Source organism: Euleptes europaea, chromosome 18, assembly GCF_029931775.1.
Source record: "Euleptes europaea isolate rEulEur1 chromosome 18, rEulEur1.hap1, whole genome shotgun sequence".
Lineage (NCBI taxonomy): Eukaryota > Metazoa > Chordata > Lepidosauria > Squamata > Sphaerodactylidae > Euleptes > Euleptes europaea.
The window spans coordinates 201,219-220,774 of record NC_079329.1 but is presented as its reverse complement, the minus strand read 5'-3'; the positions used below and the strand labels follow the sequence as shown (position 1 = coordinate 220,774).

General features: G+C 58.5%; 3 protein-coding genes across 4 annotated transcripts in view; all 3 read left to right on the top strand.

Annotated features, from left to right (window-relative positions):
* The window catches only part of RNASEK (ribonuclease K), a 278,954-nt gene that overhangs the window by 137,806 nt on the left and 121,592 nt on the right, over positions 1–19,556 (top strand). The gene's annotated exons all lie outside the window — the stretch shown is intronic.
* Positions 1–19,556, top strand: part of C18H17orf49 (chromosome 18 C17orf49 homolog) — a 155,709-nt gene that overhangs the window by 133,024 nt on the left and 3,129 nt on the right. The window lies entirely within an intron of this gene.
* On the top strand, positions 9,185–15,158 carry SERPINE1 (serpin family E member 1). The gene is made up of 8 exons (XM_056863404.1): positions 9,185–9,491; positions 10,129–10,362; positions 10,956–11,150; positions 11,386–11,581; positions 11,786–11,886; positions 12,203–12,289; positions 13,717–13,800; positions 15,121–15,158. The coding sequence occupies exons 1-8, from the start codon at positions 9,185–9,187 to the stop codon at positions 15,156–15,158; spliced, it is 1,242 nt and encodes a 413-aa protein (XP_056719382.1).

Below are 19,556 nucleotides of genomic sequence, written 5' to 3'. Positions count from 1 at the left end.
AAGACCAACCGCCTATCCCAGGTAGCCGCTTTTGTGAATCCACAGCCAAGTTCTGTTACATCCACCTCTGCCCCCGTCTCCTAGCGCTGATAAAGCGGATGGCCGTTTGCAACATCCCTTTGCATCCTGGCTCCACCTGGCCCTTCTCTGCAACACCCCTCCTGTCTTCTGATCTAGGCAGAAGGGCAGATGAAGCTTCTCATTCATATCTGATGAAGCAAGTTTGACTCCAGAAAACTCCCACCCTGGCATGTGCTGGTGGTCTTTTAAGGGGCTCCTGGGCTTGGCTTTTGTTCCACCTGCTGCCTGCAATGAGACAGGCATGGGCAGATCCTCAGCTTCTCTGGTGCAGCTTCTCTCAGATGAGATGAGATGAGCCATGAAACGTGCCTTATTTTTATAACTTTGCAATAGTTACCTTTTTGCCAATACATGGGAATAATTGCTTTTAAAAAGATAAGAACCTAAGAAAGGCCCTGCTGGATCAGACCAAGGCCCATCAAGTCCAGCAGTCTGTTCACACAGTGGCCAACCAGGTAATAAAAATGTCCACTCGCGTCACACTGATTCCTCTTTATAAACCTTTGCCAAGGGATGCTGAACTAATGTTTGTAACAGTATTCTTCCTGTCCTCCTTTTATTTGTGATGCATAAAGTCTAGAGCAGCGGGTTGCCAATGGCTGGCCGGGCCCCAAGAGAGGCTGACCATTTCCTTGCAAGTGGGGGCCACTGGACTAGCCAGGTGGAGCTGGGAGAGGAGGTTCAGGGGTGTCATCTTTGCATCAAGTGGGAAATGGCCCTGAGCTACGGCTTTGTAGTGCTGTGCTGGTATCAAGATGAAATACGAGAAATAAAACCTGAACGTTCCCCGTGTCGACTGATGTGAGGCTCCTGCCTTTCATGCAGGAGAGAGGAAAGTAGGGTGGGGGAATTACTTGGCAAGCAGCTCTCAGGAAGCGCCATCATCGGAGAAGTGAGTCCCACGTGAAAGACTGAGAGCCATGAGGCTAAAGGGAGGTTTGGTAACATGGAGCGCTTAGGGGAGAGGCACAAGGGCTGTAAAGGTCACGGGGCGTGGGGGGGGCATCCCTTCCAGACCCCAAATCACTCTTAGCTTGTACCCTCAGCAGGGGCTGTTTCTGGCTGTCACGGGCAGTGATGCCCCCACCCGGAGGGAGGAGCAGCCTTGTGGGAGGAGCCCTGTGAAGCACCCAGGGAGTTGCCTGCACCCCCTGTCCCCCGTGTCCCCTGCCCCGCAGCTCTTTTCCATCAGCTGCCACCTTGAATGCGATGCCAGGGATTGAACCCTGCGGCCCTCTGCAGGCAGATTTGGGTCCCTGGCAGTCTTTCTCGAAGTTAGCAAAACCTGAAACCGAAGCAGACTCCTGTCCTGTTGTTTTAAGTATGTGCAAATATGCACAGCCAGCCGACCGCAAGTTATGCAACCAGGTTGCATAACCTTGAATTCCTCCTCGGTAACCAACGAGTTCCCCTCCACACACAATCCGGGTGTTTCCAGGTGTGGCCATCACCGCCTGTCAACCTTTGGAGGACTCCCAGAGTTTCGAGGTCTTTGTTCTCCTGGCTGTTGCAAGGCGAACGCCCTGAGCACTCCAGTCGGGTAGTTTCTGTTCTGGGACTCCGGCCTGCCCCAAAGTCCTGCTGCATGGCATCTGTGTGCCGTGGAGGGGCCAGCAAGGGCTGCTTCACACGGGCAAGCCCCTCACTCGGGGCTCACAGCTGACCAGCTGCTCCGGCTCAGCTGGCTTTCAGTGACCTGGGTGCAGAAATTAACCTGTGCCCACTCATTCCCACATGCCAGTCACCCCCTGCAGGGATGAAGATGCACATGTGAATGGCTCTCGGCTGGCGACTGAGCGGGTGGCACCACCAAGACGTAAGCCCTGCCCAGGAGGGCCACGGAGCCCCAGATGAGAGCCAAGGGAGTTCCAGCAGCTGAGGGACCCCTAGGAGGGGAGCGCAGGAAACAGGTCCCGTGGGGATGAATGAGAGGGGAGGGACTCTTTGGAGCCCCCACTGCAGGGGCTGCCATTTTTCGAGCCAAGCCTGACCAGAAAAACTCATAATCCCTGGTTTGCCCGTCACCCCTAGGGCTCCCCCGTCTGCTTGTGGCCCTCTGAGCCTCTCCTGGTTCAGAGGGCCAGCGGATTCTGCTGCTGCCGTTGCCGGTCTTCCAAGGAACTGCACAAGACCAGTCCCTTACAGCTGTGCGGGGCACGCAGAAGAAGCCCATTCCCCACGTCTTTGTGTCAGATCCCCAGCTGAGCCAGCTCTTCCTGCGTGTGTCTGGTTAGGGGCCTGGATTGCCAGGTCTCCCCACTGCCCTGTTGTTCCCCCACTCTCAGCCTAGGCTACCTCATAGGGTTTTTGTGAAGGAACAGCTGTGTATTGTCCCAGAAGGAGGAAGAGATGGTAATCCAGGCTGTGCCTCTAGGAGGCGGCGGCAGCACGCACTCCCCTCCAGGCTGAAAGCCCCTCCACCCAACTGGCTGGAGAAAGTCAAGCCCCATCTTGGTCCATCAGGCCTGTGGGCTGCTAGGCAGCTCTGAACCCCCAAAGCACCTCCTTCCCCTCTGCTTCAAAGGCCAGCAGTTCTGGGCTGCAGGCAGAGAAAAAAAATCTCCTCCCGCCTCTGCTCCTCTCCACTGGAGCTGCCAGGGACTGAACCTGCCACCTTGGGCATGCCACGCAGGGGTGCCCACCCGACTCTGGTCTCTGCGCTCGGCACTGGCCAGATGCGAGGACCAGATGCTGCAGTCTTCCAGGCATTTGCGGGGGTCTCTGTTGATCTGGTATTCAACAGAGGGAAACTTTATTTGGCAGAGACCAAGAAGAGAACACCAAGTTGCATTGAGTCCTTCACTGCAGTCCTCTAGCCAGCTTGGCCAGCCCTGGGTAAAACCGGGACTGGAACTGCTCCAGATTCTAGCACTGGGAACCAACACGAAACATGAAACAGACCCCATTAACATGATACCCCTCCTTTCCTCCCACAAACAAAACCACACTTTAACTACTTTAATATAACTAAGAGAAGTACCACACCCTCATCATAGATTCTACTGTCCCAAAAGATCGTCCTTCCAGCGTCCTCACTAGAATGCGAAGTCATTGGGTAATCTTGAAAACATCCTGAATATTTTCCATCTGTCTGCAGCGGATGTCCTGAGGCCTCCGCTCTACATGGAGCCAGTTGGGTAGAACCTGACAGTGTAAAACAGGGAGTAGGATCATTTGGTTTGCTCAGTTCCCGTAACTCCAAGTCATCATCCGGAAACACCCAAGGAAGTCCCTTCCGTATTTTGGGTGATCTTGTGCTGGTCTCGCTGGGCTGGTACTGTGGTTTCTTGCATGCTTGTGAGCGTAAAGGGGTGAGTCACATGTGGCAGAAAAAGTTAATCTCTGGGCTGTAAATCCCTCACAAAGACAAGAGTCTCCGCTTTATATGACTGCCTGCTTTATTTATTTATTTTATTTTTCGGGTTTATAGCCCGCCCTCATTCTCAGCCAAGGCCGGGCTCAGGGCGGGAAAAAAACCTTTAAGATATATAAAACCATAAAACAATAATTTAAAACAACACATTAAAACCAGAAACCAGGTGGCCTTAAAAACAACTCAGATGCCACCATACACCCGGGTTTCGGCAGGTCAGCCCCCCCACAGATGTCTTGACGTTTGGCAGCTGTATGAATAACTAAAGCCAGGGTGCAGCAGGGACGTCTGGAAAGGTAACCTGCAGGGATGCCCTGGCCAGGATGGACACGCCCGTGTGTCGCCGTCTGTCCCCTTTGAGTCGCAGCATCCAGCTTTCCGGGCAAGCTGATGGTTGGAAAGAAACACGGGAAGAGATCGGTTGCAGCAGTGGCTTGTGGTCAGCAGTGATCCTGGGCTGACGTCCACAACGCTCCCAGCGGAAACGTCAACAACCCCACTCCCCACCCAAAGCGTCTCTTTTGGTTCGCAAGTAGCGACACTCAACTGCTGAGAGAGTTTAGCCGGCGTGTGCTGTGGTGAATACGTGGCCATTTGCCCCCGGGTCAGTATCGCTCCAAGCCCCACGGGGCTGCCAGTGATGGGGCTTCACGAGAGCAGAAGGCTGCGCGGGGCTGGGAGGATCAATCTCTGGGCAAGGCCTGGCCCCACGAGAACTCAGGTGAGGAGGCACAGGTGCTGACCGCCTGCTCTGCCGCTGGCCCTGATCCAGTTGCCCCCTGCCCTGTCCCTTGGCCTGGTCCCTTCTCCCGAGCCCCTCCTCACAAGCCAGGTGTGGGGTTTGGGGCTGAAGAGGGCACCTGTGCCCCTCGCAGCCAATCGTTGGTGCACTTCAGGATTGTCCCTTTCCCACTTCCCATCCAAGTGTGCTTAAGCTCTGGCACCCCCACTGCAGGAGAATCGGGCAAATATTTACTGGCGGGAGGCTGGGCGGGGTCCAACGAGTCACCAGCTGGTGGGCGGAGGAAGTCTGGTTTTCAGCACGAACCTAGACAGCAGCGGGGTGAGCAGCTGCCCCCCCCCGGAAATGCTTCAGCAGGAGTCCAGATTCAGGACATCTGTGTTTCCTTTTCTAGGGCCTTGGCCTGAAGTTTGTTATTCTTCGTCTCTGTTCACAAGTGTGCAGGGCATTTGGCGCTGAGGGAGAAACACTCTGTGCATGCTCTGTAGTCTGATGCCTACCAGAGCTGACTCGAGGCGTGAGACCCACCCCCATGAGAGTAAGTCCTTCCTCTCCCACCCCACACTGCAGCAAGGAGACCCCCAGGGGCACTCTCCCGCACACTCCCCCCACCTCTCTCCCCATGAGCCACTCTTGATTCATGGCCGTTTCACCCGCTGCCGGCCCCAGGAGCCCTCCTGAGTCCCCCCACCCCCCATGCTCTTGACTCAGCTCCGTGTCACCTCCAGCCCTGATCCAGGCAGGTCTGCATGTGGGCCAGGAGGCAGGGGAGAGGGGCGGGGGCTCCCGCCTTCCTGGGCTCCGTGCTCCTAGCATAAGAACATAAGAAAGGCCCTGCTGGATCAGACCCAGGAGGCCCATCAAGTCCAGCAGTCTGTTCACCCCGTGGCCAGAGATCGCTGGCCTGGAAGTGGCATTTCCTACAGCCAGATGTCCTCCCTCAGTGGGAAAGGAACTCTGCACACACTCAGAGTGTTCCTTGCCATTATGTCATCTATCCCCCGCCCAGTTTTTGGCCCTTGCACCTGATAAGTCAAAGGTATACTGACTCTGTCCAAGGCGGGTCTGTTTGACCCCCAAGGCCAAGAGTTCTGGGCCTTCTTGAGTAGATTAGTGCCAGGTCCTCTGGGGGCCCGGTCACCCTTCCCCCCTTCTAAAAAAAACCCCTCTGCCTGGTGTGAATCACCACAGATGCCCCAGAGGAGGAACTCTCCTCTCTTGCCTGGCCTGTGGATGCCTCCCCCCCCACACCTTCCTGCCTCCTCTTAGCAGAGCCCTGCAGATGTTTCCTGAGGGAGTTCTGGGGCCCTGTGGGTCAGACGGCCATATCCCAAAGGGGGTTTCCAAGGGGAATTTATTCATCTGGGCATTGCAAGAGGGTATGGATGGGGGGGGCTACCTTCCCCCTCGATGGGCAGCAGGCATGAAAGCATAAGAAAAAGCCCCCGGGAAAGGAGCGGTGGGCAGGCAGACCCCCCAGCCACAAGTCCCAGGAGGCCAGGAGGTGGAGGGCCTGGGAGCCTGGGACTCCTCTGGAGGAAGAGGGGGCCTCACTTTCCACGCAGCCCCCACCAGGTGCCCCCGGTGTCCCCCCCGTGCCCAGTTCTGAGATTGCAGGTCACTTGGGGCCCCTCTGAGAAGAGAGGGGCGGGGGAGGGAGTAGGAAGAGCAGGGGCTGGAGAGCACGCTGGCCTGGGGGGGAGGGGCAGGTTTCAGCGGTGGGGGGGGGAGACACAAGACTCTTGGCCGGCCGCCTGGGAAGGGGGCCCTGCCTGCCTGCAGGGCTGGCCTTGCGCCTGGGCCTGCTGACCAGCTGGCCTGGAATGTCCTTGCCCGGCGGGTGACCCGCCCCCTCCCTGGTCCCGGGACGGGCCTGGTGGTTCTTTGGGGGGGGGTGACTCAGGCGCCCTGTCCAGGGGCCGGTGGGGGTGGGGGTCGCCACAGACTCTCTCCCCGTTCCCCACCGGAGTCCTGCTGCCGGGGATATTTGTCGGGTGAGTGTCCATTGCGGGGGAAAGGACGCGCGAGGGGCTCTTTTGGGCTCTCGAGGCCTGGACCCGGGCCCGGGCAGGAGTAGAAGCTGCCGGGGAGGGGCAGCCCTTCACTCCGGCTCCGGGTGTGAGACGCACCGCTCCTCTGGCAGAAGGCTGGGCCCGGTGGCCAGCTTGGGAGCAGCCTCTGCTCCCTTCCCCCCCCATCAGTAGGGAGACTGGAAGCCCCTCGGGGCGGGGGCCGATCCCCACGCTCCTGAAAGTGCTCAGCACCGTGGGGATGGGCAGCGTGCCCCTTGGCTCTCGGGAGGGTGGGGAGGGAGTCCCCGTCTTTCCCTCCAGCCAGGTTCACTGAGGGCCCAGCCTGGGGAAATGGGCAGGGGTGGGGGCAGTGGCTCAGGGACAGAGCATCCGTGTGGCACACTGAAGGTCCCACGTTCAATTCCTGGAAGCATCTCAAAACGGACACCTCAGAGCTGGGGACAGTACGGAAGTGGGCAACCGAGGTGATGGGGGGGGTCGGGGGCCCTTTCCTATCAGGAAAAGCTAAGAGTCGGGGACGGTTGAGGCGACCAAGGGGGGACAGGGAGGGGAGGTGGCGGGGGGTAGCCCGATCTCAGCCGATCTTGTAAGCTAAGTGGGGTCGGTACTTGTTAGGGAGACCTCCAAGGAAGACTCTGCAGAGGAAGGCAACGAATGGCCAACCCCCTGCCCCCCCCCCCCCGTGTCTCACTTGCCCTGAGAGCCCCTTGCTGGGGTCGCTGTAAGTCAGCTGCAGCCGGACACCTCACCAGAGAGGGGACATGGCAGAGGTTTATAAAACTACCCATGGGGTGGAGGAAGTGGACAGAAGGAGCTTTTTCTTCCTGTCCCGTAATACGAGGGCTTAGAGGCACCCAATGAAGTTGTTAGGAAACAGGTTCAGGACAGACAAAAGGAAATACTTCTTTACCCAGTGAGTGATTAAAATGTGGAGTTGCCCGCTGGAGGATGTCGTGGCCGCCACAGGCAGAGACAGCCCTAAAAGGGGATCGGGCAGATTCCCAGAGGAGATGGCTCTGGGTGGCTACCAGCCGTGGAGACTAAAGGGAGCCTCCCCGTTCAGAGGGACAAAATCCCCGGGCCAGGAAGGCCTCGGACGCCAGGTCATTTGTTTAGCCCTCCAGAGGAACTGGTCGGCGGCTGGACTGGAAGGACCCTCACTGGTCTGATCCAGCAGGACTGGATGATGATCTGATGGAGAGGAGCAGGCGATGGGAAAGGAGCTCTGCCTGAGACTCCAGAGAGCTGCTGAGAGTCAGACAAAACTGTGTCAGATGGCCCAGGGGGTAGTGTGTGTGTGTGTGTGTGCGTGAGGGGGGGTTTGGCCTTGGTAGGAGGCAGCTTCAGGTGTAGACAGGATACCACCCTGTCACTCTGAAGGAACCCACAACCATCCCTGTTCACCCTTGGTGCTGGGACATGAAGTTCAGCTCACCCCACGGGAGCAAGAGGATTCCCCCCCCCCAGTTGTTTCCTGCCCTCTGCCCTAAAGGTCCTGCCAAGGGAAGCCCCTGCCCCGCCCCACCCGGAAAGCACCCAGGGAGGATTCCCACACGCTAAGCAGAGGGGACCGGGTTCACGAGGCAGAGGGCCGGGGGGGGGGAAATCTTTCTCAGCAACGGATGTCTGCTTTTTTGTCATGGAGACGGCTGGCCGGCAGCCACCCGGCACGTGTGCTGAGTCAAGGCCCTGCCGGCAGAAGCCGGGTGTCTAAAGGGGGGGGCGGCGTTCTGAGCAATGTTTCTGCATCATTTCTGGCTCCTGGATTCAGCAGAAAGCAGCCGCAGCGGAAGCCTGAAGGGTCTCAGTCCAAAGCCTCCGGACAACCCCTGCGGGGCCCACAGTCGTGGGGGCAACAGCCAGGCCAAGCAGTGTGTGTGTGTGTGTGGGGGGGGTGAGGTGCAGCCGAAGCTCCCTTTGCAAGAGGGGCGGAAGGGGCAGGGGCCGGGACACCCCCCCCTCCCTGCTCCCTTCAGGTCTCACTTCCTCTCCCAGAGGCAAATTGGGAAGCAAAAACGGCCCTGGAAACAAGCTTGGGAGTGGCCCCCCTGCATGTTTCTGGTCAGGTGTAAGGGGGGAAGCGAGTAGGTCAAAAGGCACAGAACTCAAAGGTGCCCCACGGCTGTAGGAGGGGGCGGGAGAGTGCTGCATCTTCCCCTGTGCCAATGGAAGGGTGGGCTTTTCTCTTCCTCTGTCTCCAAGGAGCCCAGGGCAGCATCCACAGTCCTCTCTCCCCCCCCCCTATTTGATTCTGACCACAATCTTAGGAGGTAGGTCAGGCTGCCAAGGGAAAGAGCAAGCAATTGGCCCAAGGGCCTGAGGCACGTGCCCTGGCCGAAAGGGCCTTCATCCCTGCACCTCCCGGCCCCAGCCCGACACTCCGCCCTCTGCACCACGCTGCCCGCCCAGTCGCGTGGATGGGTCGCCGAGGGGCCTCTGACGGGGCGGGAGGGGAGCCCCACTGGGGAAGCAGAGCGCCGCGGCCGGCCGGCTGTGCCCGTCGGGCCTCGTCGAGCTCGGCCCCCCCCCTTTCTTTGAAGAAGGGCTGCGCGGCTGGTGCAAAACGCGCGCGCCCAACGGCTCGCCCGCCCGCCCGGCCGGCCTGGCTGGCTGCCTCTGCGCGGGTCAGGCGCCGGGCAAGGGGCGGCCCCGGCTTCGGGCGCGCTCGGGGCAGCCCCCGGGCCTCCCTCCCCGCTGCCTGCGTGACTCGGGCTGATTCAGCTGCCGGGCCGGGGCGCCGGGCCGGCCGGCCGCCGCCGCGGGGGCGGGGAGGAAGGGGCCGGCGGGCCAGGGGGTGACTTCATCGGCGCTTCCCGGCCGGGCGGGCGGATAAAAGGCGTGGCGGGCGGGCCGGCAGCCACCCGCCGCAGCACAGCCTCCGCCGGCCAGCCACCGACCCGGCCCCGCTCCTCGCGCCGCGGCCGTCCAGCCGCCCTGCGCTGCGCTGCCCAGAGGATGCCGCCGCCGCCGCCGCCGCCTTCGCCTTGCCGCCTGGCGCTGCTGGCGCTGCTGGCCTGCGCCGCCCTGGCCCGAGCCGCCGCCGCCGCCGCCCCCCCGCCGCCGCCGCCGCGCGCCGCCGGCCTGGCGCAGCGCGCCGCCGCCCTGGGGACGCGCGCCTTCGTGGCGGTGTCGGGCCGCTGGCCGGAGCGCAACGTGGCCCTCTCGCCGCACGGGCTGGCCGCGGCCCTGGCCCTGTTGCAGGCGGCGGCGGGCGGCGAGACGCGGCGCCAGCTGCAGGCGGCCATGCGCTACGGCCTCGCCGGTAAGCCGCCTGCTCGCCGCGCCTCCCCAGCCGCAGGGCGCCCCGAGCCCGCCGCCGGGGCCCTTCCACCCGGGGGGGGGGGCTGCCGTCCCGCGCCCGCCGGCCGAGGGATGTTGACGGCGAACCAGGCTGGGGGGGGGGTCCCTGTTGGTGACCTCCTGGGCTGCTCTGGCTCGCACTGCCAACCCCGGGGGGGGGGGAGGTGGGCGTCGCAGTAGAGAACTCTTGCAACAAACCCAGCCCTGAAGGCTTCCGAAGGAGCGGGTCCTGCCAAGACCCCCCTCGCCCGCCCGCTTGCTTGCTGTGGCTACCCTTGGGGGTGGGGACGGGGCTTTCAGGGGTGCCAAGTAATCTGCAGGCGGGGGTCCCCGAGCATCAGCGGTGGCCTCCTGTGGCGCCCCCCCCCGCCCCCCACATCAGGGTGGGCCTGGTCCGGCTCTGCTCTGCCTGCCAGCGGCTGTCATGGGGTTCAGTCTGAAGGTGGAGATGCTGCAGGGGGTGTGTGTGTGACCTCCTGAGCTGCCCACCCTCCTCTACACCCTGGGGCTTGTCTTGGGGCTGCAGAGCCCACTCAGGCGGCATGTTTCTGGAGCCTCCGCCCCCGAGTTTCACCTGGGGGCTTTTCCCCTCCTTGCAGAGAAGGGGGTTCCGAGAGCCCTGCGGTGGCTGCAGAAGGCGCTGACGGACCCGGCCAACCAAGACCTGGTGGAGACGGCCGAGGCCCTCTTTGTCCAGCGGGACCTGCCCCTGGCCCCCGGGTTCCTGCCCAGGTTCTACCAGGTGTTCCGCCAGATGGTCAAGCAGGTGAACTTCACGGAGAGCGAGGCGGCTCGCGGCATCATCAATGACTGGGTGAAGCAGCACACGGCAGGTGAGGGTGCTGGACCCCGAGGGCCAGGGGGAGGACCTGGCAGGACCCGGCTGCTGATGTCCCCGGGGTGTGGGAGCTGCAGGGGAGCTGGGAGGGATACGGTCCCCTCGGGCAGGTCAGCCAGGGGTGGGAGCCAGGCTTTGGCTGGAGTGGGAAACCTGTGCAGGCTTCCAGAGGAGGAGGGATCGAGTACACGAAGCGGCCTTGTTCTGCATCGGACCCTCAGTCCATCCAAGTCAGTATTGTCCACTGAGACCGGCAGCGGCTCTCCAGGGTCTCAGGCAGAGAGAGGTCTTTCCCATTGCCTACCGCCTGATCCCTTTTAACTGGAGATGCCACTGGGGATTGAACCTGAGACCTTCTGCATGCCAAGGGGAGGTGCTTCCACTGAGCCACAGCTGTCTTCCCCGATTGCTGTGGGCAGAGTTCCCGTGTCCTCTTGGTGGCAGGGTGGGGCTCAATGAGTGGTAGCCAGAAGGGCTCCTGCATCAAAGGGACTGCTGTGAACCAGGCCTCCTGGGTTCCCGGGGAGGGGTACAGGATGTCACTGCCCCCTCTGTGGTGTGTTGCCACGACTGCGTTTCCCGTCACAGGTATGATCCAGGACTTCTTGCGGGAAGGGACCCTGGACGAGATGACCCGGCTGGTGCTGGTCAACGCCATCCATTTCAAGGGCCGCTGGAGGACGCCGTTCCCGGAGGACGCCACCCGGCTGCGCCTCTTCCACAAGCTGGACGGGAGCTCGGTTTCGGTGCCCATGATGGAGCAGACTGGTAAATTCTGCTATGGTGAGTGGCGGTAGTGTGATCGTGTGGGCCAGGGCTAATAAGGAGCCTGTTTGAGGGCATTAGTGAGCATGTGCAGAGTGCAGTTTCCAACTAGACCCTGCCCCTCTGGATTGCTAGAGCAGTGGATTGGGCTTCCGGCAGAAGCCTCCAGTCTAGCCGTGAAGCCGAGAGCGTGGTCCACTCTGCTGCTGGGCGGGTCGGACACCCCCCCCATTTCTTCCCCCATTTCTTCCAGGTGAATTCTCCACCCCAGAGCAAGTGGAGTATGACGTCCTCGAACTGCCGTATCAGGGGGAGACCCTCAGCATGTTTATCGCTGCCCCTTTCGAGGACACCCCGCTGTCGGCCCTGACGGCTGCCCTCGATGCCCAGCAGGTGGCTGACTGGAAGAGCGGCCTGTTTTGTGCCACAAGACACCTGGTCCTGCCCAAGTAGGTGACTCGGCACCTCCGTCTGCCCAGCCCTGTGTGTGTGTATGTGTGTGTGTGGGGGGGTGGGGGTGGTATTGTGGGATGCACAACAGTTTCCCTCCCCCCCCCTTGGGGGGCAGTTCCTCCTTTGCCCCTCTGGGCCTGGGCTTGTGTCTGTTTTGTGGCCCATCTCTGACCTTCCTCCCTCCCTCCCTCCCTCCACAGATTCACCCTGGAAACAGAATGCGACCTGCGAGAGCCCCTGGAGGCCCTGGGCCTGAGGGCCATGTTTGACCCCCAGGCGGCCGACTTCAGCAGCCTCTCAGGTGAGTCTCCTGGGAAAAGCCTCTCCCAAGTCCCAGGCCACAGGTCTGTCCCAAGGGGCATTGTCCTGTGTCTCCCCCACCTCACCCTTTTGCAGGGGGTCAGAGCACCCAACCACTTGGAACGCTCTTCAGCATCCCTAGCAATCCACTTGCCCCTCGATTCTGCCTGGCCCCTCCTGCCATTAGGGGCCAGAAGCCCCTCGGCTTCTCCTTTTCAGAGGCTGCCCTCCAAGTCGGAAAGAAGGATGCCAGGGTACGCAAGTGGGGGCCTCTCCTCACCCCCCCAGGTGTGCTCACAGGCTGTCCTCCTGTCCAGATCAAGAGTCGCTCTTTGTGGCCCAGGCTCTGCAGAAGGTGAAGATTGATGTGAACGAGAGCGGGACAGAAGCTGCCTCTGCCACAGGTGGGTGCTGTAGCCAGGAGGGAGGGGTCTTGCCCTCCTTCTTTGGTGTGGTCCTTCTCTGTCTTTCCATCTCACATGAAATCCAATCGATGAATTATTTTCATCCATTTATTGCACCTTTATGCAGATGCTGTACTGAAGGTATTGAAGAAAAGAGTTTCTTAAGAGTTGGGTATCCTAACAGCTAGAGGTTGGCCAGTTCCACCTTTTATTTTGTTCCCTGTCAGATCAAATGTGGAATAGTCCATCGTACAGTTACACCCCAAAGCCAAATCATATCTTTGTAGGTCAAGGTGAGGGGCTTCCGGCTCAGACTGCAGCAGAACCTTTCTTAATGTGAAAAAGGCGTTCTGCTGCTGCCCCTGGCTGCGATGATTGGATCCCATCCTGGGATTGCTTCAGGGAGCACAGGCAAGGATTCTTCTCCATTGTGACCATAGAATCATAGAGTTGGAAGGGACCACCAGGGTTATCTATTCCAACCCCTTGTACAATGCAGGGAATTCACAACTACCTCCCCCACACACACTCCCAGTGACCCCCCCACTCCATGCACAGAAGATGGCCAAAAAAAGCCCTCCAGGATCCCTGGCCAATGTGGCCAGGAGGAAAATTGCTTCCTGACCCCAAAGTGGCAATCGGCATTTCCCTGGGCATGTAAGAAAGAGCCACAAGAGACAAACACTGGCGCAACCCTTTCTGCCCTCCCTCTCATTATCATAGAATCAGCATTGCTGACAGACGGCCATCTAGCCTCTGCTTAAAAACCTCCAAAGACTTCCTGAGGAAGTCTGTTCCAGTGAGGAACCGCTCTGTTAGAAAGTTCTTCCTAATGTCTAGATGGAAATCCTTTTGACTTAATTTTAGCCTGTTGGTTCTGATCCGACCTTCTGGGGCAACAGAAAACAACTCGGCACCCTCCTCCATATGACAGCCCTTCAAGTACTTGAAGATGGTTATCATATCCCCTCTCAGTCTTCTCCTCTTCAGGCTAAACATACCCAGCTCCTTCAACCTTTCCTCATATGACTTGGTCTCCAGACCCCTCACCATCTTTGTTGCCCTCCTCTGGACACGTTCCACCTTGTCTACATCCTTCTTAAAGGATGAGCCTGGCCTGGCCGGGGATCAGGGTGGGGTAGAAATCAAATCAGTCAATCAATCAATAAAATATTCCTTCATCCAAATCACTTTTAAAGGTGTTGAACAACACAGGACCCCACCTGCTGCTGGGAAAAAGCCCTCCTTTCAGTTTTATCTTTTCCGTTTGGAGAGAGGGCGGAGGAGGTGTGTGGGGCGGGGGCAGGCCATCTGGGTCCTTTGGGAGTTGCAACCCTTTGCACCCCCACCAATGACTCAGCCCAGTGCTTCAGTTAAAGCTTTCAAAGCCACTGGAAACGTCTCTCTCTTGTATCTCCCCTCTCCAGCTGCTGTGGTCTATGCCCGGATGGCCCCGCTAGAGATTGTGATGGACAAGCCCTTCCTCTTTGTGGTGCGGCACAACCCGACTGGTAAGAGCCTGCCAGGCATGCTTGGGTGCGTGGTTGCTTCTCCCAGTGCCGTTATTCTGCCGCTCTCCTGACGCCTCCTAGCTTCTGTGTGCCAGAGAATCTCTCCCCTTAAGTTTGCAGAGGCAGGAATTGAACTTAGAACTTGCCTTCCAGCCCCTGCACATACACCCACCCACCCCACCCACAGATAAGTGCCAGCAAGTGCCCCTTTCCCCTCTGATGGATTTTCAACATCAGGGTTTGTGCCCAGTACAGTTGGTGTATCTGTTGGCAAAGCCAGCGAGAGTGTCTTTGCTGTGGAGGGGGGTACATTTCTGACAAGACCCAGGAGACCCGCCCATGTGTGTTTGTGTGTGTGTGTGTGTGCGTTTGTGTGTGTGGCAGCTACACCCACATCCTTTCTGGGTCACCCAGCCAAGTGATGTGTTTACTTGGGGTGTAGGAGCTGAGTTCAGGAGCAGCACACACCTGCCCCCTTGTGGCTTGTTCTGGAACATCTTGGGCGGGCAGAGAAGACTGGGGCCGTGGGGGGGCCTTTCCCACAGAAAACTAACAAATTAGGTGTTTGCCATTCTGGCTTACTCTTTCCAGGGAGTTTCCCTGTACTCTGACCTGGGCATGGGGTGGGATGGACACAGAAGGTGCAGAAAAGAGCAACCAAAATGATTAGGGACTAGAGCAACGGCCCTATGAGGAGCCGTTAAAATGCTTAGGGCTGTTTAGCTTGGAAAGAAGGCGGCTGAGGGGCGACGTGATAGTGTCTATAAAATTATGCATGGTTTGGAGAGAGTGGACAGGGACACGTTTTTCTCCCTCTCCCATAATACTAGAACGTGGGGTTCATCTGCTGAAGCTGGAGGGTGATTCAAAACTGATAAGAGGAAGTATTTTTTCACACAACACACAGTTAAATTGTGGAACTCCCTGCCCCAAAATGTGGTGATGGCTGCCAACTTGGAAGGCTTTAAGAGGGGAGTGGACATGTTCATGGAGGAGAGGGCTATTCATGGCTTCTAGTCACAATGGATACTGGTCATGATGCAGACCTATTCTCTCCAGGATCAGAGGAGCAGGCCTATTCAGTCAGGTGCTGGTCAATACTGCTGCAGTCGTCTTGTTTGGGGGCTTCCTAGAAGCACGGTTGGCCACTGCATGAACAGACTGCTGGACTTGATGAGCCTTGGTCTGATCCAGCAGGGCTTTTATGTTCTTAACAGAGGGGTGTGTTCCACCCTTTCTACGCCATGCCACCCTGGGAGAGATTTACTCGAATTCCTGGCCCATAACACCTGTGTTCTCTTACCCTTTCTTCCCCTGCAGGTGCGGTCCTTTTCATGGGGCAGGTGATGGAGCCCTGATGCCCCCCTCTCCTCCAACATACTCTTGAGTTGCACTGGGGCTGGAGGACGCCCATGCGCCCCTCTCCCGCCACATTCCTTTCCCTAGGAAACATGGTGCTAATACACACACCCCACCCGCTTCTGCGGTCAGAAAGTGGAGGAGGCCCCGTTGCCCTTTGAAGATCCAGAGAAGGCAGGAAGGGGGGGATCCTGCAAGAACAGCCCTCTGCTCTCCTGGAGGCTTCCATGTTTTGCGAAGGGGCCTGGCCGAGAGGCCTCCACTGCCCGTTCTGCCTCTGCTAGCTTCGGGCGAGGGAGCCGGCTCACCCGGCGAGCACTGAAGGGCGAAGGCCACTTAAGCCGTGCCCCCTGCCAAAAGGCCTGCGGGGGTCAAGAAGCCCACCGATGGCCTGCTTCTACCTCACCCTGAACTGCCGAGACGAGTGCCTTTCTTGAGATGGCGAGGGCAGGCCACCGGCTCCTCTTCTGCACATCTGTCTGCCAGAGGACAATATAGCCCTTCTGTTCCCCAATGGAGTTTGAACAGGGGTTCCTTGAACATTTTGAACAACGCCTGTTTTCTTTGAGCACTGCCAAGACGTAAGAATGCGACGGGGCAGTGAGATTTAATATATTCTTGCTGTAATTTGCACTTCATGAGTATGTTGCGGTAAGTGTGTGTGTGCGTGTGTGTGTGATGGGTGGTAGCACTTCCCTCTTCTTGTTCTGATGAAGTGCAACGATGTCACCTTGGGACCATCACTGAACATTTGCAGGGGGTTGGGGAGTTGAGTACTTAAGAATCACAAGGGCCAGAGAGCCGTGTGAGATTAATTCCCTCACCACATCTCTCACCACAATTTGTGGTTGTGCTTTCCTTAACCACTGAAGCCAAGGACCGCTTCTGTGGTAAATCCATTGCTTGTGAAGGCTGCCGACACCCCCACCCCCGGGCACTTTGTTGGTGCAAACCCCACCGCAAGGGACTGGAGCACTGAGGACAACATTCTTGTTCAGCAAACCGTGCTGACTGTCCACCCCCCTGGGAGGCCAAGTCCTTACATTTCGGCACCTCTGGTGCCAGGTGTGGCGCCGTTCTTCACATCAAGAGCTCTGCAAAACACTTCTTAATATGACTCGCAAATGTTGAGCGAATTCCTTTCCCTTTGGGGTGTTTCCCAAGGAAAAAGTTCTAGTTCATGGGAAAATGGTGTTAAAATGCCTTATGCAGGCGAGTGTGCTGCGGCCTTCTATGCCAGCTCCTGCCTGGGTGTGTGCCAATCCTGTTAGAATCCAGTATCTCCACCCCGACCCCCTGCCCCTGTGAGTTTGGTGACTGAGTGAAGATTTGAACACAGGTCTCCTCAGTCCAGCCCTTTACTCTTTAATCACCCCCCACCCCCCACAGAGACCAAGAACCAGCTCCCTTGCTTCTAGGGATCAGGCACCAAGAGCTCTTCCCTCCAAGAAGGCCACAGTGCCCCCCCCGCCCACGCTGGGGCCCCTCTCCTCTGTTCCCTCCGTGACCGTCAGTATTCCTAAGGGGAGAGAGCTAATAATGTTTGGAGAGGGTTGTTTTTTTCTTTTGGCACTTGCACAAAAATGGATGCGTTGATGTGCCTGTTGCGGGTTTGTGAGAGAGAGAGTGAGTGTGTGTGTGTGTGTGTGTGTGTGTGTGGTCCTACTTTTGGTATGGAATAAAAAACACCAAATCCACTGCAGCGGCGTCCCTTGGGCTTCATTGAACAGAGCGGGGGGGGGGGGTCTGGCCTCTTTGCCCAGACGGTGGCACCGGGCTGGGGGCAGATTTTCTCGTGGCCCCTGCAGGGACCCTGCACGCATACAGACACACACGCCTCTTAATTCCCTTCCTGGCTCCTGTGTGGGGCGCAGAGGCAGCCGTTGTGTTTGTATCTATGGGGCTTGGGGAGTCCTTGGCTGCTTGGGGTGCTCTGGGGGCCCCAGGGGGTTTTCCAGGAGGGTGCTTCCAGGTGTAGTCAGAACTTCAAACTCCCCTTGGCCTGGGCGGCCTCCAGGGATGTAAGACAGGACTGCCCCATGGGAAGAGTGGGCTCAAGAAGAACCAAAGAGGTTGAAGGGGTGGCAGGGTTGCACCGTATGTGAGGAGAGGGGTTGCCTGTCAAGGAACACTAGACGAGGAGGGAGACAGCCCAGTGGGAAGTCTCTGGGAAGGAAGGACAACCGGCATTGTGGTTGGAATCTGCTCCAGCCCTCCTGACCAGGGTGAGGAGGTGGACGGTGCCCTCCGTGAGCAGCTTGACGGGAACCCCAAAAGAGCTGGTAGTTATGGGTGACTTCAACTTCCCTGATGTGTGCTGGGAAACAAACTGCAAAGCGACCCACAGTCACACGCAAGTTCCTCACCTGCCTGGCCGACAACTTCCTTCATCAAATGGTGCAGGAAGCTACGAGGGGCTCAGCCATTCTCGACTTAATACTGACCAACAGGCAAGAGATGGCAGATGGGGTGCAGGTGGTGGGGACCTCGGGGAAGTGACCACGTCCTCCTAGAATTCTCTTGCTGTGGGGGACCAAGGAAATTTGTAGCCACACGTGTCTGCTAGATTTTTGGTAGGGCAGATTTTAGCAAACTCAGAGGCATGATGAGGGTCATTCTGTGGGCAAGACTGCCGGAAGGGAAAGGAGCACGTGAAGGGTGGGACCCTCCTAAAAGAAGAGCTCTTGCAAGCTCAAGCCCTCGCTATTCCAGCAAGAAGGAAACGTGGCCCGGGGGATCCAAGAAGCCAGTGTGGAAGGACAGAGAACTCCCAAGAAGAGCTGGGGGGAGAAAATGTTAAAAGAAAGGGAGGCAAAGACTCTAAAGAAGAGTCGCTGCCGTGTGGCAGGCACCGTAGCCATCAGAAAGGCCCAAGCTCCCAGTGAGCTGCTGCTGGCCATGGAGGCTCGGCTACAGCAAGAAAAGCTTCGGGTATGTGAGGAGCAAACTCGAGGGGGGGGGGAAAGAGGCCATAGGCCCACCGTGGGATGAAACTGGAGAGACTCTTGACGGGACAGGGAGGCAGCGGAAAGGCTCCAGTGCCCGGGGTCTGCCTCAGTCTTCTTCCCCCTGAAGGAGAGAACTGGGGGGGGGGCTCTCACCCAAGAGAGGGGAGAGGCTGTGGCTCAGTGGTAGAGCATCTGCTTGGCATGCAGAAGGTCCCAGGTTCAATCCCCGGCTTCTCCAGTTAAAGGGACTAGGCAAGTAGGTGATGTGAAAGACCTCCGCCTGAGACCCTGGAGAGCCGCTGCCAGTCTGAGTAGACAATACTGACTTTGATGGACCAAGGGTATGATTCAGTATAAGGCAGCTTCATGTGTTCATGTGTTCAAGAGATGCCTGGCACAGCATCCAGGCTGCTGGTTGATAGGGGCAGAAGAGGTTGCTGAGAAGCACTCTGTCTGTGTTGGATGTGTACCAATCCCCCCCACCCCGGGGGCCAGACGGTGACACACCTGGGAGCAAAGTATGTGCTGTAAGAGAGGTGGTGCGGTGGAGTGGGTCGAGCCAAGAGACCCAGGTTCAAATCCCCACGCTGCCAGGGGAGCTCACTGGAGGTCCTTCTTTGGGCCGGCGCGAGCATCTCTGCCTAGCCTACCTCACAGGACTGTTGCGAGGATCAGATGGGGGAGAGGGAAACAAGGCAGGCTGCTCCGCCCCCCCCCCCCCGCCGTTCAGGAAATGAATGGAGGGCCGCCCTAAGCAGCAGAAGGGCCCCCACCCCCCCACCTCCCGGGGAGCCGAGCTCTGGGCCGGGTAAGGCAAGGCCCCCCACTCCCCGCACCGCCCCACTCCCCACTCCCCGTGCATTGCGGCCCCCTCGCGCATCGCGGTCCCCTCGCCCGCGGCCACCCCTGGGGTCGCCAGGTCCCTCTTCACCACCGGCGGGAGGTTTGGGGGGGTGGAGCCTGAGGAAGGTCGTGGCTTAGGAAGGGAAAGACGAATACTCCAAATTAATGACTGGCTGCGTAGGTGGTGTCGTCAAGAAAGGTTTGGATTTCTGGACCATGGCTTATGCTTTCGAGAAGAAGCTCTTCTGTCGGGGGATGGTTTACACCTCACTAGGGTAGGAAAAAATTTGTTTGGTGAGAGCCTTGCAAACCTGATCAGGAGGGCTTTAAACTAAATCCTATGGGGGAGCGAGACAACAATTTAAACCCCTGTATGCTGATAATATCTGGCGACGAGAACAATAAAGATGTGCAGGGAGTGGCATGTATGCAAGGAAACATAAACTCACAGGTAAGTACAGAAACGAAAACCACGGGGCACAAAAACCACGGATTCCGATGTCTGTACACTAATGTGCAGAGTATGGGAAACAAGCAGGAAGAACTCGAAGCCCTAATACAGGAAGGAGATTTTGACCTAATAGGCATTTCTGAAACTTGGTGGGA